Consider the following 24,508-nt stretch of genomic DNA (forward strand, 5'->3'; position numbering starts at 1 on the left):
ATTCCTTGACTTTTTCTTATCAGAAATATTTGTTAATAGGTGATTTAATTCTATTTACTTGTGGAACTCTATCTGAAAAAAAAAATGCAGGTTGTGACATTCATGCCTTTTTTCTTTCTTAATTTTGAGCAAGTCATTAGTAATGTAATGAAAGTAAAATATTTACACTTAGAAATTTAAACGAGGACATAGAAACTTAACTTCTTGAGGCCTTACCCTCTACTTTGTAGCCTGGTCCCACTGTTTCCTTTTAAATAACTTTACCTCATTATCTGGAGAAAGGGCTGCACCTGTGATTATTGTAAGCCCTACAAGTCTGGTGAGGGTACTGAAGTTGATATTCTTCTTGAACAAAAACAAATCAACAACTACAGGAAAGACATGGACAAAGAGGGAAATTCAAAGAACTGATGTTTTGGAAAGATGGATTGGGTATAGTGGCTAGTCTGAATTCTTTTAACCCTTTAACATTCAGATTACTCTGTTAAATGTTATGCTTATTTATTCACCTTGTTTTGATTTAATCACATTATCTTTGAGATTTTGATGATGTGATTGTTGATTTTTAGCATGACATTGTATGCTGGGTTGGAGAGGCTCAATCTGGTTAGTTCAAACATAAAACTGATAAATTATTTGGGCGAGATATGGCCTGTTTAAATGCTAGAGTTAAATACAATCTGAGTGACACGAGGAGGAGAACTAGTGAGTTGACTATGTTTGAGTGGGAGTGGCACAAGATCACTCAGCTCGAAGGACCAAGGGCTATATTTGTATCAGCAGAAAAAGCAGAGACAGTATCTCTGTTGGCTAGAGTTTGGAGTGTGTTGTTGAGTGATTCCATGTCAATCAGATGGGTAGGTTTCTTTTTGATGATGATATATGGTCTAGAATGTTTGTATGTGTAAGAGTGGTGCCATTCTATTGTAGCTGTATTCCATTGTGGGTGTTACTTGAGTTTTTCTGAGAGAGTCAGCAACTGTTGGGAGGTGAAGTATTTTGTGGACCTGAAGAGAAAGACTTGTTTTTGCTGGGTGTACAGCCACCCGTAAGGACATAGATTTTGCACATTAGTTGCTATAAACCTGAAACAGACTTCATCCTTTATAAATTACAAGTATTTTTATTGGTCTGTTTGAACAAGCTGTTTCTATTATTGTTTAGGTCCAGATGAACCTTGATGCAGCTGACCTATGACATTCTAGCAGTAATCATTTGTATTTCAGTGACTACATTGCTTAATGCAAACAAGGATTCATTGGACAGTATAGGCCCTGATAGTCACGGCTGGACCACATTTCATCAGAGGTCTTCTGGCTCCATTCTAGCTTGGGGTTAAACAACAACAAATTTGCATGAGTAACATTGATTGTAACTACACACCAATAACAATCTGCAGGCTTTGGCCTTACTGTCATTGCATCAGATATAATTTTTACATGTATTTTAGGAATATACCGGAAAAGTTTTCTTTTGCCTTTGCTAGGTAGACATAAATCCTTAGAATTTTACTCAGAAGATTTGATATCTAATCATGATATATGTGATCTTTGTAAATGAAAAAGCATGTTGACCTGTGCCGTTTGTTCCCAGTTTTCTGCATAAAACATATGAGCTGTTTGTTCTTTGTTAGGGAAATTATTACCTTGCTTGTAAAATAAGTGGGGTTGGTGATAAGAGAGGCACCTAGCTGTAAAAATGTCTGACCCATGCAAGCATGGCAAAGTAGACATTTAAAACAACAGTGATGATAATGATGATGAGAGAGATTATTAAGTCTTCATTAATGTCTTATATTATTTTTTTTTCATGTTAGCATGAATTAGATAGTAAAGAAAATCCATACATTTGTATGAGATATTTACTGATGAGAAGGTATCAGAGGTGGGTAGGGAGCAAATGGAGGTTTAACAGGAGTACATTAGATAATAAGTCCAAATATAGGCACGGATCTGTAGATGGAGACTTAATGGGGATATATTGGGTAATAGGCCAAGATATATATACATATATATACCTCTAGCTTACACCACTGTCATCACTTTAATGTTTGCTATGCTGTTGTTGCACAAGTGGGTGAATTTCTTTCTGCACTACATGTCACCATTCATCCTCCAAAATAAAATCAGTTACATCAAAATGAAAAACAAAATGCATTTCAAATATATTCACACACATCAGTGTTGGAACATAGTTCTGACGCATTTTGGTATATGAAAGAAATTCTGTTACCAATAGCAACACAGTTTCTTTGAGATACTGTTGATGCTATAGGTATATGAAATACATTCAGATGCTGAACACATGTCTAAAGAAAACATTTCTTTTCTTCCCATTTGTTAACAAGAAGTACATTGCTTGGCTTCAATCAACTAACCTAGTGATTCTCAAATTGATCAAATACCAGGGCTCTCCACTAACATATTAATAAAATATTTTGGCTCCTCCCCACTTTTTAGTAATTGAGAAGGCAAAATAGTTTACATGCATGTAATTCTTTCTACAGGCACCTCATTTCTCAGAATTATGATTTTAAAAAGTTTTCTGTTTGTGATTTTATTAACTACAGCAGTTTGTCTAAGCCCTTTCTATATATATATATATATATATATATATATCGGTGGCACATAAAAAGCACCATCCGAATCCCAGATACTTTTGTCTTACATTGTAGCAGTTTAACTACTCAATTACACTGCTTCAATTGAAATATTTCCCATTTCCCCTCTTCTCTATTCTTCTTTCTCTTTATACTCCTCTTATTTTTTCTACTCTTATCGAACTATTCCTCTCTCTCTCTTTTCACTTTATATTCTTCCCTAACTCTTTCTCTTCCCATTTCTCTCTTCTCACTCTTTTCTTACACACACTCTCTCTTTTATGCTTTCTTCTCCTTGTTTTCTTCCTGACTCCTTCCTCATCTACTCTCTCTCTCTCTCTCTCTCTCTCTCTCTCTCTCATGCTTTCTTCTACTCCATGTTTTCTTCCTGACTCCTTCCTCATCTACTCTCTCTCTCTCTCTCTCTCTCTCTCTCTCTCTCTCTAGTGTCCTCTGTTCTCCATTGTTCCTCTTTTTCTCTCCTCATCTCCTCTCTTTGGCTGGCTGGCTTCCGTGCTGGTGGCATGTAAAAAGCACCAACTGATCGTGGCCGTTGCCAGCCTCCTCTGGCCCCTGTGCCAGTGGCATGTAAAAAGCACCCACTACACTCATGGGGTGGTTGGTATTAGGAAGGGCATCCAGCTGTAGAAACACTGCCAAATCAGACGGGAGCCTGGTGCAGCCTCCTGGCTTCCCAGACCCTAGTTGAACTGTCCAACCCATGCTAGCAATGAAAAATTGACAATAAACGATGATGATGATGATATTTATATATAAAAGACCCTCCCTCCCAAACAACCCTCCTATGCAGTGTGTTTCCCATGAGTTCACCATTTCATTTATTGAAAAGGAATCATAGTCTGATTCTAGAGAAGGACCATGCAAACAAGCCACTATATTCCAAGAAAGCAAGTGGTAGGCATGTAAATTACCTGTTTAGGAACACGTAAAAAACACCCACTACACTCACGGAGTGGTTGGCGTTAGGAAGGGCATCCAGCTGTAGAAACACTGCCAGATCAGACTGGGCCTGGTGCAGCCTTCTGGCTTCCCAGACCCCAGTTGAACCGTCCAACCCATGCCAGCATGGAAAGCGAACGTTAAATGATGATGATGATGAATAGGGATTATTCAGAGTACCTGTGATCAGAATTGGTATATCCTGAATTGTTAAGAAGGATCAGTTAGAGAACAAGTCTCATGCTAAAAGTTGTGGTGGCATATATGTTAAAAATTGTTTGAAAAAATTTCATAGTCAGAATTTGTATTAGAAGAATTTTCAAGTAAATGGTGTTGTGGTAATTACTAGTGCACCCATTCAGTCATGTGCTTATGCTTGTGGGCCCTATTAGGTGGTGCACAGACATTACGACAGCAGAGTCCTGCTCATATCACCTTCGAAGTCAGCTCCTTGCTGCTTCAATCACTGCCACTACGATATTTTAATGTCCACTTTTTCTTGCTTGTATGAGTTACTAGCAGTATCGCCCGGCGTTGCTCGGGTTTGTAAGGGAAATAACTATATAAGCATTTTTAGAGAGTTACTTCCCTTATAGATGCCAATTCGGGCTTTCTTAGCCATTTCTGTTTTGGTGTCTTCAAGCCATGAAGTCGTTGTTCTAAAAGAACGCTGGTCTCCTTGAGAACGCTTTATGACGTTGATTTCCTTACACTCCCTTCCCCACAGCTTCACGAGGGAGGGAAGAAGGGGGAGAAGCAAACAGGTGCAGGTGTGACTATGGACGCCAACTCCGCTGCCATTGACACACGAAAAATTATGCATTAAAATGGAATAAAAAATGATGTTAAATTATTTTTAAAATCGTAGACTCATCGTAGACGCGCACTAATACTCAGACGGGCTCGATATGAATCACGACTATAAGATACCCGAATTTGGTTAAACTGCACCGCAAAATGTGGGAGTAGTTAGGAATCTAAATCGAAGGGGACACACACTCACACAACTACAGTTTTATATATATAGATATACAATTTGCTGGGAAAGGCTTTCTGTGGCTGGAAATCCTTCTTGTCACCAGCTTCCATTTAAGATGATGCCCTGCCTTTGATGGTTGTTTTCATAAAAGACTGGAAATGAATGATACTGCTTATGTGAGGGTGATGTTCATTTACAACTATCATGCAATACCATGACAAGGAGAGAGAGAGAGAGAGAGAGATGCCCCCATACACAACTTTTTTCAGTTTCTGTCAACCAAATCCATTCACAAGGCTTGGTTAGCCTAGGGCTGTAGTAGAAGACAGCTGCCCCACATTTCCACATTGTGGGACTGAATTTGAAACCATATCGTTGGGGAGCAAACTTCTTAACCACAAAGCCAAATATTTTTCATAATGTACCCTGCATAGAGAGGGGCCCAGCAGATGTAACTGTGCTTGTCACTCCATATTGATTTGTTATTTTCACTTTGTTCCAGTCTGAATTACATGATTCTGTAAATTTAAACATTTATATACATGACCAGATCAGTCAGTTTGCTTTATGACTGGAATGATAGATACCATGTCTGTTACACATGCCCTTGGTTGTGGATGTAGTGAAGATGGCAGATTAATTTCTTTCTTTTAACTCTTGACCAACTGTTCTCAAGCAGGGTTCATATGACCCTTGGGAGTTCATATAAGATTCTGTTTATGTGTAATAAAATCAGTTATACTTCTACAATAAACAAAGTATTTTGACAGTTTTGTTTTTTTTATAAATACAATTTCTAATCATATTCAGTAATAAAAAATATAACTTTTTTTTAAAGACCAAATGACTGCGAGGGTCCTACCAAGCAAATTAGGAATCAAAGGGGGTCCATAGGTGAAAAAAAAAAAAAAAGTGGTTGAGAACTGCTGCTCTAGACAAATCAAAATCAAAACCGGTGACAGGTTTTGAATCCCAGATACTTTTGTCTTACATTGTAGCAGTTTAACTACTCAATTACACTGCTTCAATTGAAATATTTCCCATTTCCCCTTTTCTCTATTCTTCTTTCTCTTTATACTCCTCTTATTTTTCTATGCTTATCCACCTATTTCTCTCTCTCTCTTTTCACTTTATATTCTTCCCTAACTCTTTCTCTTCCCATTTCTCTCTTCTCTCCCTTTTCTTACACGCACACACACACTCTCTCTTTTATGCTTTCTTCTCCTTGTTTTCTTCCTGACTCCTTCCTCATCTACTCTCTCTCTCTCTCTCATGCTTTCTTCTACTCCTTGTTTTCTTCCTGACTCCTTCCTCATTTGCTCTCTCTCTCTCTCTCTCTCTCTCTCTAGTGTCCTCTGTTCTCCATTGTTCCTCTTTTTCTCTCTCCTCATCTCTCTTTTACTAATTTCCTTCACCCCGCTTCCCTTCTCTCTATTATCATCTCTTTTTCCTCCCTTATTTCTATTAGATTACTTTAAACTGTCTGTCTCTCCCTTCCCTCTTCCTATTGTCCTTCTTTCTTCCTCTTCCTACTCATTCCCCTCTTTTTCCCTTCTGCTTATGTTCATCCACCCTTTTCCTCCTGCACTGTTTCTTCTCTACACCACCACCACCACCACCACCACTTCTACCCTGTAGCAGCTGTTCTGCACCATTCTTGCCAGCTTCCATTAATTGTTATATACATCATGTTTTTAAATACCCATCACTGTTTACAACACTTCACTATTTTCTCATTTCCCCTTCTTCTCACCTCCTCTCCTTCCTCCTCATCTCCATTTATTTCCTTTTATTGTTTATTATTATTATTTGTTGATTATTTTTTTTTCTTTCTCCTCATTTTAAGTTGAGGGAGGTCAATATAGAAATAAGGTGGAAGAGAAGGGTGTAGATAAAGAAAGAGATACATTACAAATTCTCTGTGTATGTGTGCGCGCATGCATTATCATCATCATCATATGTTAGTTTTCCATACACACACATATGAGTATACACATGCAGAGAGAGAGAGAGAGAGAAAGAGAAGGCGAGAGGGAGGGAATGAAAATAAGGGACAGTGAAAGAATAGATTGAAGGAGAGGGTCTTTGATTGAGAGAGATACATAAGGATACAAAGAGATGCAGATTGATGGGAAGATTGAGGTAAAATGATAGGTGTGTGTGTGTGTATAACAGAAAGGGTGTCAGAAAGAGATACAAAATGTATATACATATATATATATATATATATATATATATTTTGTTGGGTCTTGGGAGAGTTATGAAGCCAGTAATATATATATATATATATATATATATATATATATATATATATATATATATATATAATGAGCAGGGTGTCAGAAAGGGATACAAACGGGTAGGAAAAGAAAGAAAGACTGCTAAAACTGTGAATAAAAAGGGATGAGAGAGATAGAGAGAGAACATGGAGACAGAGAAGCTGAGAAAATAAAGTGTCTTTCCTTTTCTCTTTCTATCTCTCTTCTATACACACACACATACATACACATGCATACACTCTTAAAGTAAACTTAAGAGAAACAATAGGAAAACGTTAAATACATTTAATAAAAAAAAAAGTTCACTGGAAGTGAAATTGTTATTTAAGATGTTTTTTCCTTTGTTTATTCTAGCTGAAGATGTTTGCTTTGTTTTATTGTCCTTTATTACATCAGAATTGGCTAGAGAAACATCCTTTGGATAACTAACTGTTCACTGCTTCTTCTAATAATTACAGCACACATTCTGTTCTGTATATGTGTGTGTGTGTGTGTGTGTGTGTGTGTATACATGTTTATATACATGCATGTGTATGTATAGACACACGTATTTGTGTGTATACACATGTATGTGTATGTTCATATTTGTGCGTGTATATGTGTATGTGTGTATACATATGTATATATATATGTGTGTATATGTATGTATGTGTATATACATATGTATGTATGTGTATATACATATGTGTGTGTATATACATATGTATATATGTGTGTTTGTGTGTGTGTATATATATATATATATATATATATATATATAAACGTAAACATACATAAGCATGCATGGATCTGTTGAAACTTAGATTCACAATACAGACCCTCATGGATATGTACATTGTATACACACACACACAATTATATGTTATGCATACATACATGTGTGTGTGCATGTATGCATATTTATATAAATAAAGAAATGCACCTGTGAATATACAAATGTGTACAGATACATACATGCATGCATGTGTACACCAAGATACATACACCAATTACGCTCATCTCAATCTTCCCCTTCCACCAACCACTGCTACCACCATCGCCCCCATCAATTTTTTTTTTTCCCTTTTTTTCTTTGGGAGAAATTTTGCTGGCATATGTTGAATAGGTATGCAGTATAGCATACTGTCGCTCTTCTTGACACATGCACATACATGTAACTACATAGGCACGCATACACGACTACACAGAAAGGAATTCATCAACATTTGCATTTCTATGTGTGTTCCTGTGTGTGTGAGTGCACTGGTATATATGCTTTCCAATTTAAAACCTTAATATGTATACTGATTTTTTTTGTTTTTTATTTTTATTTATTTTTATTTATTTTTATGTTTTTAATGGATGACATCTTCATGATAGCATTGTATACACACACATACACACACACACAGATTTATAAACATTCATCTTCTACATATTAACTTCTACAGATCTTCTCCACCTACTTGTGCTTTCTTTGAGATTTGTTTCATTTTCTGTCTTACATTTCTCTTTTTCTTTTTTTCCATCCTCTTCCTTTTTTCCTTTCTTTTCACAGTATTTATTTATTTATTTCATTTATTTACATATTTTTTAAAGCTATTCAATTTTATTGAATTTTTATTTTATTTTATTAAAAATTTTTTTTTTCTTTTAATTCATCAATCTCTATTCAATAATTCTTTTTCCTATAGTAGTCTCATTGAATATTTTTCATTCTGATTTCAAAAATTTTCCTATATTTTTTTTTTCATTTGTTTGTTTCTTTGTTCTTATGCTAGATTTTTATTGTTTTTTTTTTGTAATTATTATTATTATTAGTATTATTATTATTATTATTATTTAGTTTTCATATTTTAATGTTGATATTCATTGATTTACATTTAAACACACACGCACATGCAAAACACACACATACACACAGAAACACAAGGTAACCAAACACATACACACAACAACAAGAATGCACACATAACCACACACACACTTAAAAGATGATGGAAACAAGGAAAAACAAGAAATCCATTCTCTCTATATTCCCTTTTGACATTCTTTTAAACCCTTTTCGTCCCCCTTCTCTCTCTGTCTATCTTTCTATGTCTCTCCTTTCTTCAAATTTCTCTTCTTCACATATTCACCCCTACCCCTCTCACACACCTTTCCCTCTCTCTCTCTCTCTCTCTCTTCTCTCTCTCACTATATTATGAAAGCCAACAACCTCTCCCTCCTCAAACTGTTCTGTCTTCATACCCTACCCCCACCTTTGTCTTCCACTGCCATTCTCCTCCCGCTTGTTTATTTATCTATTTATTAGTATTGTGAGTGTTTGTGTGTGTGTGTATGTGTACACAAATATGTATGTATGTGTGTGTGTATATATATATATATATATATGTGTGTGTGTGTGTGTGTGTGTGTGTGTGTGTGTGTGTAATATGTATGTAATTTTGAATGTGTGTGTCTTCTTTCCCAAATAATTCCCATCAAATAGGCAAACTTAGAAAATCTATTTTCAGATCAACCTAATAGATTTTCTTTTCATAACCAATTTCAATGTTTCTTCTCTTGTTATTTAGGTTTCCAAGTTTTTAATTTTCTTTTTTCCTTGTTTTTTTTTTTCAATTTTTTTTTCCTTTTCTCTTCAGTCTTTATTTTCTCTCTCTCTCTCTTTTTTTTTGTATTTTTGTGTCTCATTTTCTTTTCTCCATAAGATCACGGAAAAAATATTTTCTTCGTATTTCTGTTCGAGGTTTTTTCTTTTTTTCATTTCTTCATCTGAGAGATGAACGCCATCTCTATTAACTTTCTTTCTTCTTTAGTTAATCTAATTTAAATTTTTTTTCTTCTTTTCACATTCATACTCACTTCTTTTTTTTCTTTCCTTCTCTTTTCAAACACTCACCTTACTTTTTTTTTTTTACTATTATGAATTTCATTCTTTCTCTCCTCTTCCCTAATTTCTCTTTCTTCCTCTCCCTTCCTTTTTACTCTTTTCTTTCTCTAATTTTCTTTCTTTTTTTAGCTTCCTCATTCATTCCATTCTTTGTCCTCAACCGTTTCCCTCTCTCTTTCTCTCTCTCTTACTCTTTCCTATTTATTCATAATATTTCATTTATAAATACTCTATTTATTCTATATTGTGTTTCCAAATCCCTCCTTCTATATAACTTATCCCCTCCCACTATTCTACATTTCCCATTTCAATACTACCACCAATTTTATTTCTAGGCTCAAACATAAAAAAGACAAAAACAAAAAAAAAGTACCCTAAAGAAAAAGGCTAGCTTTGACCTTTCTTCATTTTGTCATTCTTTTCTGAATCCTTTTCTGAACTCTATTACATAAATGCATGCATGTGTGCACACATGTGCATGCACACACCTGTAGCTGTCAACTTCCATGGTACTCTTGCAATCCCATCTTTCATGTGGGTTTGTTTATTTATCCATAGTTCAGTACGATTATAGCCAGCCATCACTTACAAGGAAGTATGGTTTGGTAACCTGCATCATACTTTCACTAATTGTTTTAGGTGCCTATGAAGTCACAAGCAGACGTAGATATTCTATCAGGGCTCTTCACTAGAACTGCCGTACTATGATAGTTGGCGGGAGAGAGGGTTGTACCTGTTCTTGGCTGAATAGATTGAAGCAGTGTGCAATGATGTTTCTTGCCCAAGAACACAATGCACTTCTGTCTAGGAATTGAACCCAAAACCTTATGCTAATTAGCCAAACACTACAACCACTTGGTCATGAGCTTTCACATTTTGCCCACAGCTCAGGTGATAACACCACTTCTTTTTTGTTTTTCCTTCTTTTTGCTTCACTCTTGTACTAAAGGCAAAGACCTGAACTGTATGTGGTTTACTCTACACAACCATAGAACTTACCAAAATTTCCTATGGTCTAATTCAGTCTTGAGCAGACTGTGTCCTGAAGGTCTTTCTGAATGATATGCCTAATGAAACATTACCTTGAGGTTTTTGTTTTCTTTTTTTTTTAAGCAGTGTAACCCATCTGTTGATGAGTCACATCTCCTGTGGCCTGCTTCGAAAAAATGGAAAAAAGAAAAGGAGTTGCTAATGCCTGATCTAATTGTTACCATGATATTTAATATCAGTCTTCTTTGGGTTCTGTTGGTTTCCAATTGTCATCTTGTCTCAATGTTTTCTTTGATGGCTTCTCCTCACACTCTCAGTCTGAAAGTATCAATATTTCTGTCTCTCTTATTGGCATAGCTTTGACCTCACTACACTAGTCACCAATCTGTGTTCTTTTACTGCTGTTGCCTGACCTAACCCCACCCCACCCCACCCCACCATGCTAACTGTTGGCCTTTTGTCTTGACTCCATCTTGCTACACTATTGACCTTCTCATTTCTGACTCCTGCTAGGATAGCTCTGAACCCCACTACACTAGCTATCAGTGGTACCCATGTCTTCTTTACCATTGCCAGCTAACACACTCCTCTAATGTGAATTGCCCCTTGTCTTTCTTACTGACACCTAGTTACCAATTAACCCCACATTTGGCACTTAACCGTTCCTGTCTCTACCTGATTACTACTGTCAAATTTAAACACTTTACCTCACACTACTGTCTATTGCTATGTGTCCACACAATCTAACTCTTTGCATCCACCTCCTACATAGATGTCTAGTGCCAGGTTTCCATAGACACTTAGACCTCCCACACAGCTGTTCACTGACATGTCTGGATCTATCCTCGATGTCTACTTACACTCTCCTGTCACACAACTGTCCACTATCACAAAGTCCATTGTTTCTAAATGTCTACTTTCATACTTTGACACAGCAGTACACTGCCATTTCAATTCTTTGTAAAAAGTAAAAGGACAGGAATCTGGTTTACTTTCTATCTTTTTTTTTTTGTTTCTCACTCTATTTTTCTCATATTTCTCTCCCTCTCTACTTTTGAACACCCCCTTCACTGTTTGATTACTACATCTCTATCCTTCTTCTTCCAGTTTTATTTTCATTCTTTTCTCACTTATCCAACCCCCCTACTTTCCTATCTATTAATTCTTCCATTCTTTCTTTTCACCTTCAGCTCTCTTGTCCTTCATATACTTTGTACTCCAATTCATTTCCCTCTATCTCTCACTTTTAGATTACACTTTCTTGTCTCCCTCACTTTCTCTCTTCACACACACACACACACACTTGCAGATGTTTCAAAAGTTTTGTATCTGATGCTGATTCCTTCCAGTAATCTCAAATTATTGTTTATTTGTCATAGGTTGGTCTCTAAAACTTTTGGAATACCCCAATTATCTCTCTCTCAGTTCTCCTTCTGTCTAATTAGATTCTCTCCCTCCCTCTCTCTCTCACTACTTTCTTCCTGTTTTCTGCCTTTTCCTCTCATTTTACTTTCCCTCTTCATCTCTTACTGTTTCTTTCAACTGTCTCTCTCTCTCTCTTTTGAATATCTATCTGTATCTTTTTCTGTCACTTAACTCTCCTCTCTCTCTCTCTCTCTTTCTCATTTAGCAGTCTCTCTCTGTTGCTCACTTCACTGTCTCTGTCACTCTCACTTAGCTTTCTTTCTCTCTTCCTCTCAATTATCTTTCTCTCCCTCCCTCATAAATTTAACTCTCTCTCTCTCCACTCTCTCTTACACTAAACTCTCTATTTCTCTTTTCCTTTCTCTCCTTTCCCTCAAGTCTTTCTCTGTCTCTTGCATATGGCACTTTCTCCTACTCTAACTCTTTCTTGCACTTAACACACACACACACACACACACACACTGTCTGTCTCACCTCTCCCCACACCTTTCACCTCTACTCACTTTTCAGTGCATCATTTGTTTGCTTTAGCAGCCAACAGTAAATCAAGCTTGTTTGCAAAGCATGTGTTTCTGCTGAAACTTGTCTTGTGCTTCCATGTTGAGACATGAGTTTTTAAAGTTTATTCCCAAACAAAATGTCAACAGGTTTTCTTGTTTTTATTTAAAAAAAAAAAAATTTTCTTTTTTTTTTATGACTGTTAAGTGGTGAAGTGATTATGATTAGGGAGGAACAAGGGAGGTGGAGGTAGGAATGTTAGGAGTAGAATTATGTATGGGGTGACTGGATGCCACTACAACACAACCTGAAAGGCACTTTAAGCTGTTTTGTGTGTGTGTGTGTGTGTGTGTTTTTTTTGCTTGGTGTTATTGTGATGATATCCAGTTCTAGTAGTTGTAGTTGAAAAATAACTGATGTTTGTTGGTTGCTTGGTGTTTGCATGTGTTTTTCTTTTTTTTTTTCTTAGAGAGAAGCTAATGCATTTTGTTTGTGAATGTTTAACATGTGCATTTATACAATCATACACACATACATGTGCACATACATGTGTGCAGGCTTGTTCAATTCAGGATTCTATGCCTTTCCAGTTCCATGCTTGTATGAAATGAATAGATATCATGTCAGTTTTTGATGAACATCTGTTGCAGTTGTTACCATCATCATCATTTTCACATCCGTTTTCCATGCTGGCATGGATTACATGGCTTCACAGGAATTGGGAAGGTCAGGGGCTATACCAGATTCATAGTTTGTTTTGGCAAGGATTCTGCAGCTGGATGCCTTTCCTATTTCCAACCACTTTACAGAATGTACTGGGTGCCTTTTATGTGTCACCAGCACCAATGTTTTTTAAGTGGCACCATCACCTATGCATTTTACATGGCACCAACACCAGTACTTTTTACATGGCACCACCACTTTTTATGTGGCACTGTGATCTTAGAATATCAGTCAGCAGACCTACTCATTGAGAATTCCACAGATACTGTGGTTAAGAAGTCTTCTTTCCAACCATTTATAGTTGGGTTTGGTCCCATTGTGTAGCACCTTGGGCAACTATCTTCTACTATAGCCTTGGGCTAACTAAAGCCTTGTGACTGGATTTGATGCAAACTGTAAGAAGCTCATTGTGTGTGCTTTAATGTCTCTTCGTCTCAAGATCATGTGATATTTGTAAATGGACATCACCATCATATAAGTTGTGTCCTTCATTTCCAATCTTCTGTGGAAACATATGGCAGTGGGGAAATATTACATTACTTGAAAGTGGGTGAGGGTTGGCAACAGGAAGGTCAACTTGCCATAGAAAGCCTGCTTCGATGAATTCTATCCAACCCATGCAACAATAGAAAAGTGGATGTTAAAATGATGTTGATGTTGATAATTACTTCCGACCTCAACATGATTCTCACTGTGATAGTGCATGTGACAAAGCTAGGCTCTTGAAATACAGGTCCACTCAATGCAACTGGCTTCCTCACAGTTTCCATTTAGTTTCTACCCATTTTCACTTGCAAGGCTATGCCAGAGGACCCTTCCCCCAAAACCACTGCATAGTAGTATTGAACCTGAGACCCTTGTGACTGAGAAGCAAACTTTTCAACGATTTCTGCTATGAACCTGTCATACATCTTTGCTCACAAACAGGCATGCATGTTTGTATGCATGTACACCCTTTAGACTTGTGGTGTTTGGCAGTTGGATCACATAAAGGTTAGTGAGGGGTTGGATCGGCAGTGTTGTTAATTTCAGGTACTTTGCATTGCAGCATTCCTTCAGGTTCTCAACATGCTAAGTTCAAATATTGCCATGGTCAACTCTACCTTTTGTCCTTTCTGGGTTAATAAAGTACCAGTCTTGTCCTAGAGTTTTCCTTCCTTTCTTCTCTTCTCTCCCTGCCACCTTCATCCTTCTTTTCCATTCCCCTTCCTCCCTCCCTCTCGCTCCTTCCCTTCCTTCCCTAAAGAATAACAGAAGCTGTGTGCATGTACCACACATGGTTATCTTTATAATAAGCAGTATATTTGTTATGCTTTGTCAACTTAATTTGCAGCGTCGAAGCAGTTACTTCATGTTGCCGGTCACGTTGCATTTATTTCAAGTTGCAGGTCATGTTGCATTTATTTAAGTTCATTGAATGGCATTTCAAAGTTGCAATACTTGTCATACTAAACAAAAGCTGATATTTCATCCCTCATGTAACAGCTGTAGAATTATCGTTCTTCTTTGCTTTCATTTTATCATTTTCAAAGAACATAAGATATAATCTTGTAGCTGTTGGGAATCCCTGCAGTTTCTGTAAATAATAACTGTGGCTAAGAGCCAGCTACGTAGATCTTTAAGACTTATTTATTTTTCATTATTTCTTTGTCCTTTCTCTCTGATAGATATTGTATTCTTAAAACAGCATTTACTTCGGATGAATAGCACAATAAATTTGCCTTTCACAGTGTTGATATTAAATATGATGTGTAGATTGCTATTTCAAACTAATACTGTTTATGTTGCATATAAGGAATTTTTATTCAATTGAGCAGCTATTTACATCATCAGTGATTGTTTATTCACTGGTTTTCTATAATACTGGTAGCGACAAATTTCATCTAAGCATGCAATTGACTGTGAGTACACTCTGTTCAATGCTAAATGAAGTAGAATTGCATCTAGCATTATCACTAGCCTCTGTTGGGAAATTTTCATCTCCCTTGAATATACATTGTGTTTTTAAGCACAGCATGTCCATTAGAGATGTTATCTCAGGACGAATACAGCAGTAAAATTGCCTCTCACAATGTATTTACTTTAAGTATGATACATAATTGGTTATTTTAATCTAATACTACTTCTGTTGCATGAAATGGATTTTTGGACTTGTTGTTATTATTGTTGCTGTCTGGTTTAATTTCTTTTCTAATTTAGCATGTATTAAGAAACTATTCCATTTAACTGATGTTAGTAGAAGGATTTTATATCAGTTATAGTTTATTCTCTTTCTTGTCTTGCCTCACTTTATTAATCTTACTTCAGAAACTTGTTATAGCTTCAGATAAAAGAAAAGTTTATTGATTTACATAAAAAAAAAAAATAAAGCATGTTTCCATTGTACTTAAAAATGGTGTATATTTGTTTATCTGATTGACAAACTGGACTTTTATATTTCTTAGTCTTGGCTCCAGTCTATTCTGAATATGAATCTGAAAGTTAGAATGTTCCATAATTGAACGAAACAATGTTTTGATAAAGTCAGTGATGTTGCAGTAACTTTGAGTTCCTTATGTAATGCAGTAATGAAGAACGTGTGTGTGTGCATAAGAGTTAGGTAATAAGTACATTGAGGAATTTAGCATGTTATTAGGTGTCTGCCAGGACCTGGTTCCCCAGTCTCTTCTTGTTTATTGTAGTTCTTCAGAAAAATTAAAACGAAATTCTGGTTGCTTGTGTGAACTTCTTCATGCTAATGTTTTAATTCCCATAGCCAAATCATTCTAAGAATTAGAGTAAAAATGCCTAAATAGAAAGCAGGGTTTAGAATTGATAGGACTGAAGTCAATTTAGCAAAACTGAAAAGTCTTAACAGAAAAGATGATAACACTACTGCTCCATACTGGAAATTAGTAGCAGTTGCTTTATATGCAGGAAGGGAAATTGTAAAAGTTCTATACTATGCACCCAGTGAAAATAACTGGTACACAAAAAGTGTATTGGATAGGTTGATAGAGCAGCAGGAGTTTGTTATTTTATAGATGCACAGAAGTAGCAAGCAGAAATAGCACAACGCTTGTTAGATGTAGGTGATACGTTAATTTTGTTATTTAAAGGGACCTATCTGTAGCAAAGGCTGATCTTGTGAAAATTTGGAGCCAGAGTAAGGCTGGAGTGGATGAAGTTCAAGTATCTATTACCTCTATATTGACAACAAAGGTCTCTCTCTCTCTCTGAAGAGCAGACTATTTTATGTTTATGTATCGAGTGTGATCATGATCATCATCATCATATAATGTCTGCTTTCCATGATGGCATGGGTTGGACGGTTCGACTGGGGTCTGGGAAGCTAGGAGGCTGCACCAGGCCCCAATCTGATCTGGCAGTGTTTCTACAGCTGGATGCCCTTCCTAATGCTAACCACTCTGAGAGTGTAGTGTCTGCTTTATATGTGCCACTGGCACAGGGGCCAGAGGATAGGTTTCAAATTTTGGCATAAAGGCCGGCAACTTTGGAAGAGGGGGTAAGTTGATTACATTGACCCCAGTGCTCAACTGGTACTTATTTTATCAACCCCAAATGGATGAAAGGTAAAGTTGATCCCGGCAGTATTTGAACTCAGAACATAAAGTCTGAAGAACTGTCGCAAAGCAATTTTTTTCGGCACAGTAACAATTCTGCCAGCTTGCTGCCTTGCATGGAGTGTAATATTGTATGGTAACTAGACATGAGTGCTGAATGTGGATGATATGCAAGGGATGAAAAGAACATGATTAGGCTGAGAGAAAAACAGGGTGCCACAGGTATCTCAGTGCAATGTACAAGGAAAAATTGCAGAGCTATTAATGTGATATGAGCAAAGAAAGATAGATGAAAAAGTGTGTAATAACGTGTATAAGAGTTTGCAGAAGTGGTAGTCCAAAGATGTGGGTAGAAGTGATTAGGACATTTCTCAAGGTACTAAGTGCCTCAAAACCTATGACGAGTGGAAAAACCTTGTCTTGAAACTAATCCACAAAACTCTGAATGGGGGGGGGGAGACAAATATTTTGTTTGTGATAAAACGAGATAAAAAATTGAAAAGTTTCATGTCAAATAACTCCGTGTTGAATTAGTAGTGCTGTCGAATCAGTGGCACTAAAGATGAATTGTGCCAAAATGTCTTATAACTGTCTCCCTGCACTTGGGAAATTTTAAATATTAGCCCTCTGAAGCTGATGCTTGCAGTTTTGGTCTTCTTGCTGACTGTAAGAATTATCTTTCTTTTCTTGTTTGTTGTTTTAATAAATTCAAGAAATGTTGTAAAAGCACCCACTACACCCTTGGAGTGGTTGGCATTGGGAAGGGCATCAAGCTGTTGAAACCATGCTAAATCAGATTAGAGCCTGATACAGCTTTCCAGCTTGCCAGCCTTGGTCAAACTGTCCAACCCATGTCAGCATGGACAATGGACATAAAATGATGATGATGTCATCAGAATGAGTGAAATTTTAGAACTTTGATACATACTCATATAAAGTCTAATAAAATATTGACCTAAAAAGTATAATCATCATTATTTAGCATCCATATTCTATGCTGGCATGGATTGGACAGATGTACACACATCAAAAAAAATTTACATCATGATTTAAAAAAAAAAAAACATATACCATTACATTCACCTTTGTTTCTTGATTGTATTGTATATTATATAATATCAGAACGTTTCATTATGCATCTGATGGAAGCCTACTACTGTCTTGTTCTTAGAGGCTTTCAGGAAAACTTTTTTTTGTTTTGCTCCTTTATTTTTATTTATTTACTTAATCATTTAAAAGCAAAAAATTTTGCAATATATTTTCAGAGATGCTGTGGCCGGAAAATCTTCGCTATGTTGTTAGAGATGTTGTAAACCCAGCATGGAAACAGATATACCCTCTACGTGAAGACATAAATCTGCAGTTATTCCAGCCTTTGGCAGAGCTTCACGCCAATGTCAATTTCGACAAGCAGTTCAAATTAAATGAAAGGCAGGAGGTATGTATAAACAAGGACTTTATATATTCACTGATTCAGTTTGTGTTTAGCTGTTATCACTGGCATTTCTCTCATGGCCTCTCTTGCTTCTTCCAATTATTTAAAACTTTTCATACAATTATAACAGAAGAACAACAATAAAATGTTAACTATTCTGGTTAAATCATTAATTTAAGCTTGCCATTAAACACTATCAAGGAAAATTGTAAGTCTCTTCACAAGACTTAGCTTTTAGCTTTATGGCAATTGAATTTTCTAGGATTCAGCCTTGTTCTTTTACTATTGTTCTGGTACCTAACACCTATTTTTTTAAGTAAAACACAGGACTTAAATCTGGATTTTATGATTACCAATGTCCTTTAGTTGTTCAAATGCAAGCCATCTGCATGATCAAAGGTGTCTCACCTATGAAACTGTAACTAACCTTTTTCTTTTTCAGGTAAAGTGTACTTACTACTACCTTATCTAACATATTCTTTTTAAGACAGTTGTGTGTGATTTAAAGGGAACTTGACAGCTATTTTTAGCAGGCAGAGTGACCACAGATCTTTCTTGGACATGGAATCCTTTGAATTGGTTTTTGTTATGGTCAAGATAGATTAGGGTAGTGAACTGGATGAGTCATAGGTGTGCTAGGTAGAATACATTTTGGTAAATATTCCAGTACCTTGCATTCTCACTTCAAATCTTACCATTGTCTACTTTATCTTTCACTCTTCATGGGTCAATAAAATATCAGTCTCAGACAGTCAACCGGGGGGTGGGGGATTGTTGGAAGAGATACCTTGTGGTATTCATTCCAGTTCATTGCCTTAAGTTCAAATGCTGCTTTGGTTGATAGATGTAATTTGTTGCAAGCCTTGGGTCCAGGTTTCCAGTTTGAGGATATATTTCCTCTCACTCAGGCCTTCTTAACTAACATGTGAAAGAGAGAGAGAGAGAGTAGTAGTAGTAGTTAAAAAAACCCCATGAGATCTTTTTCTCTTTTCTAAAGTTACTGACCCATCATTAATTACCCCAATGTCTTGTTCACAGTAAGGCGGCAAGCTAGCAGAATTGGTAGCATGGCAGGCAAAATGCTTTGCAGAATTCCATCCATCTTCATGTTCTGAGTTCAAATTCTGCTAAAGTTGACTTTGCTTTCATCCTTTCAGGGTTGATAAAATAAGTACCAGTTGAACACTGGGGTTGTTGTAATTGACTAATCCCCTCCTCCGAAATTGCTGGCCTTGTGCCAAAATCAGAAATCAATATCTTGTTCACATTGTTTTTCAATAAATAATATATGATTTCACTTTTAGAGATATTGCTCTTACTACAACAAATACCATATAATGTTTAGATTTATACTATATACGACGCCTCTATGGCAACTAATATTATTTTTCTCCTAATTAAGTTTCTATTATTAATAAAATTACTATTGTCATTTAATATAGGTGTCTGTAGATAAAATTTCTTTTAAGGACAGTTAATGGTTTGTATTTGATTGATGTAATTTTCTTGTTTCATTAGATAGTGTTACAGATTTACATAAAGTATATATATGAGATTATGGATGGTAAGAGTGACTATGAAATATATTCAGTTTAAAATATATCATTTTCTTCTTCATTTATTTATGGTTTAAAGGCGGTGAGCTGGCAGAAACGTTAGCATGCTGGGCGGAATGCTTAGCAGTATTTCGTCTGCCGCTACGTTCTCAAATTCCGCCAAGGTTGACTTTGGCTTTCATCCTTTTGGGGTCGATAAATTAAGTACCAGTTACGCACTGGGGTCGATGTTTTCGACTTAATCCCTTTGTGTGTCCTTGTTTGTCCCCTCTATGTTTAGCCCCTTGTGGGCAATAAAGAAATACGAAATGTTAGCACGCTGGGTGGACTGCTTAGCAATATTTCTTCTGTCTTTACGTTCTGAGTTCAAATTCTGCCGAGGTCAACTTTGCCTTTCATCCTTGCAGGGTTGATAAATTAAGTATCAGTTGCATACTGGGTTCTGTCTAATTAACTAATTTCTATCTAATTTCAGGCCTCGTGCCTAGAGTAGAAAAGAATCATTAGCAAGTCAGTCAAGATGCTTGGTGGCATTTCTTCCAGCTCTTTATGTTCTGAATTCAAACTCTGACGCGGTCAAATTTGACTTTCATTCTTTTGCCACATGTGTGTGTGTGTGTGTGTGTGTGTCATGGGGGTGATAAAATAAGTACCACTTGAGTATTGGAGCTGATGTAATCAGCTAACCACCTCCCTTGAAATTGATGACCTTGTGGCAATATTTGGAACCATTAAGGCGGTGAACTGGCAGAAATGTTAGTACTCCGGGCGAAATCCTTAGTGGTATTTTGTTTGTCTTTATGTTCTGAGTTCAAATTCCGCCAAGGTCGACTTTGCCTTTCATCCTTTCGGGGGTTGGTAAATTAAGTACCAGTTGTATACTGGGATCGATCTAATCGACTGCACCCCTTCCCCCAAAATTTTGGGCCTTGTTCCTAGAGTAGGGAAGAATATTTGAAACCATTTATTTATGGTTTAGTTACAACATGACTGCTCTGTCTGTGTGTGTGTGTGTGGTGTGTGTGTGTGTGTGCATGTGCGTGTGCGTGTGCGTGCATTTTCAATTTTTCAAAATCACTGTTGCCATGTATCCAGATTTTCTGAATAATCACACTGTATACTCTAGTAGGTGACTAAAAAGGAATACATCATGAAAAATGACTGATCATAAAACACTGTCTAAAATATTCTGTCTAACCCATGCCAACATGAAAAAACAGACATAAAAATAAAGAAGATGATAGGAGTGAAAAGAATTTTATTTTCATTATTTAACCAATACCTTGTGAGTGAATTTGGTAGGGGATTATTGTAGGAAGTGTTTGTGTATACATGTGCACATCCTGCAGCATTGCTTCAGCAACATGGTAAATGATGTTTACCTTCTTTGTTGATGTTATGCTCTGCACTTTTAGAAATCTGTGGAAATATGAAATCCTTTACTTTGGGTGTGTGTTAGGAAGAACACCTGGTCTTAAAATCTTACCTCTGATATATCCCCATCCAATCCATACTGGCATGGAAAAATATGGACATTAAGTGAATGAATGAACTTATCGTAGATGTCACACACACACTATCTATAATATATATATATATATATATATAAAAGATATTTCTTATTAATGTTTGTAGATTAGAAGATTAGTAAAAAAATACTTTAGATAATGACTTATGGATAATTAGATAATAAAATGAGGGGAAATAGTTTAAAAACTAGGTCTGGTTTGTTTGCTATTTTAGTCAAATTTGTTGCTTTGTATCACATGAACATTTTTTAGTTCAGTTTATACCGGTGTTGATCTTGATTTTTACCATTTAAGGATTGTTGTTTAGTGTCCCAATTTAACTTAGCAGTTCAAAGGCATTCCAGCTGTTACTTTTGAGGTCTTTAAGGATACATTATATAATGCACCCTCACCATTTTTTGTTTTTGATTGGAGGCAAGCTTGTTTACTATTTCTAGCAGATTGAGTAACCACATAGTGGTTCTTGAATGGTACTATCATCATTTCTATGTTTGTCTGGGTCAGACAGAATTTGTTGCAGCAGATTTTCTATGGTTAGATGCCTTTCCTATCCCCATCTCTCATCTGTTTTTTTAAGCAAGTAATATTTCTACATAGCTCGACTTGTTTCCATGGAAAATTGGAAATAAGGGACATCATTTGTATGATGGCGATACTTATTCACAACTGTCACACATGATATCATGACAAAAGTGACATGAAACACACATGTACAATTATGTGCACACACATACACTCACAAGTACATACCTCTACCCACACTTAAACATATAGTCATAAATGCTTATATGTTTATATAATACACATATATGAAGAGCTTCTTTTTAAGTTTCTGTCTACCAAATCCACTCACAAGGCCTTGTGAATCAATCAACTTGTAGTGCATCTTCATTGCGAAATTTTTCTGATGCAAATAAAATTTGACTTTTGAAATAGTGCTAAATTATGAACTTTATTGTTTTGATTATTTCATCTAACAATCTGTTCTTGCAACACTTTGTGAGAGCGTGCACCCACGTAAACATGCTATTCTCGTTCATCATATCACCACTTGAACCTTGCTGTCATTTGACAACAATCCTCTGTGAAGATCAGGTACTTATCAGTGAGTTCAGAGACTAAAACATGTACTTGGAACCAGCTGAAGAGGTGTACTTGTCTTGAACGACTTAAATTAAGATTGTATACAAAACTACTTGGTGTAATAGATAAAATAGAAGTGCTCTTAGGAGGACACTCTTGGAAAAAGCAAGATTCTTTCCTCCTTACATACTTAAATTTATTTCAAATGGTCTCTTCAGAGTGTAGATATATATATATATAACGTGCTATATATATTTTTTACCTTTATTTTTAATTTTAAAAAATGTGGAAGAGTAAATTTGCACACTGTGTATGTCAGCCAATAAAGAAGCATATATATTTACTGACTTGGTTATAAATATTTAATGTAAGTGTACTTGTAGGTGTTTTAATTGTTAGCTTTGGCTATGCCTTGATGTAATTATGTATGATTATTTGAAATTTCTTTGAGCTTAAGCTTGTTTGTTGGTTTTTTTTTCTTTTTGTTTTGTGAGTGAGCAGAAGGAAACTCTGGTACTTAATGTGTTAAAATGTCTATCTTCTTTACACTAGAGTTCTCATTGTGTTGTATTAAGCTTAAGAAACGAAGCTTTCTTTTCTTAAATCTTCAAATAAAAGTTTTTAAAGCATCTGGTTTAAAGAAAAAATTGGAAAGAACTTTTTCTTTAAAAAGAGAAAAAGGATTAATAAACTATTGGTGGAATAATATCATATAATTATTATTCTTGCAAATATTATCTTATGGGTATATTACATTATTGTTGCTGCCCACAGTCATGCCAAAATTACTATGACAACTGACAGCAGCCATAATAATTTTATGATATTCCATTCATAATTTTTTAACCCTTCTTTTCTTCATACAATGAATACAAGCTATTCATAGAGTGAGACTTAGTTTGCTGTGAGGAAGAGTAAAGTCAAACTGTTCCAGAGTAAGAAAATAATAAGCAATATAAAGTTATATACAAAAATGTGTGCACTTTCTCCCCTTCCTACGAAGGGCCTGCCCTATTTGTAATGTCACACCTCTCCTCTTCCTCACAAATAAACAAACATAGGCGCAGGAGTGGCTGTGTGGTAAGTAGCTTGCTAACCAACCACATGGTTCCGGGATCAGTTCCACTGCGTGGCATCTTGGGCAAGTGTCTTCTACTTTAGCTCCGGGCCAACCAATGCCTTGTGAGTGGATTTGGTAGACGGAAACTGAAAGAAGCCTGTCGTATATATGTATGTATTATATATATATGTATGTATGTATGTATTATATATGTATGTATGTATGTGTGTGTGTGTGTGTGTGTGTGTGTGTGTGTGTGTGTGTGTGTGTTTGTGTGTTTGTCCCCCTAGCATTGCTTGACAACCGATGCTGGTGTGTTTACGTCCCCATCACTTAGCGGTTCGGCAAAAGAGACCGATAAAATAAGTACTGGGCTTACAAAGAATAAGTCCCGGGGTCGATTTGCTCAACTAAAAAGGCGGTGCTCCAGCATGGCCGCAGTCAAATGACTGAAACAAGTAAAAGAGTAAAAGAGTATATTTTCAGTTTGTGAACTGTTTGTATTTAGTATTTGAAGATGCAGACAGACCATCATTAATGTTGTTACGTTCTACTGTTTTAATTCTGACGAAGCAAGTAATTTTTGTTTAAATTGGTGGTTCTACCCAGGGTCTATATGACCCAGGAGGGCCCGTATAAGACCTTTGTGGCTCAGTGCATGCAAAATAGTATACTGGAAATCCACAGTAGTGTTTGAAGGGTCCGTGAAAAAGTTTTGCTTTAGATGTATTTATTGCAAGAAACAGCTAGCCTTTTTAGTAAACGTTTTACATACGGCATGGCTGTGTGGTAAGAAGCTTGCTTCCCAACCACAGGGTTCTTGGTTCAGTCCCACTGCATGGCACCTTGGGCAAGTGCCTTCTATAGCGTCAGGCCAACCAGAGCCCTGTGAGTGGATTTGGTTGATGGAAACTGAAAGAAGCCCGTCGTGTGTATATATATATATATATATATATG

The 24,508-nt window shown here is 36.2% G+C and overlaps 1 protein-coding gene across 4 annotated transcripts in view; it reads left to right on the forward strand.

The window, feature by feature from the left end:
* LOC115213434 (protein SMG5-like) overlaps positions 1–24,508 on the forward strand; it is a 495,266-nt gene that overhangs the window by 110,931 nt on the left and 359,827 nt on the right. For all 4 annotated transcript variants that reach the window (XM_036504028.1, XM_036504027.1, XM_029782410.2 and 1 more), the window contains exon 19: positions 18,154–18,326. In XM_036504028.1, the coding sequence (XP_036359921.1) occupies positions 18,154–18,326 (173 nt within the window). The remainder of the gene's footprint in view (positions 1–18,153; positions 18,327–24,508) is intronic.

Source organism: Octopus sinensis, linkage group LG6, assembly GCF_006345805.1.
Source record: "Octopus sinensis linkage group LG6, ASM634580v1, whole genome shotgun sequence".
In the NCBI taxonomy this organism is placed as follows: Eukaryota; Metazoa; Mollusca; class Cephalopoda; order Octopoda; family Octopodidae; genus Octopus; species Octopus sinensis.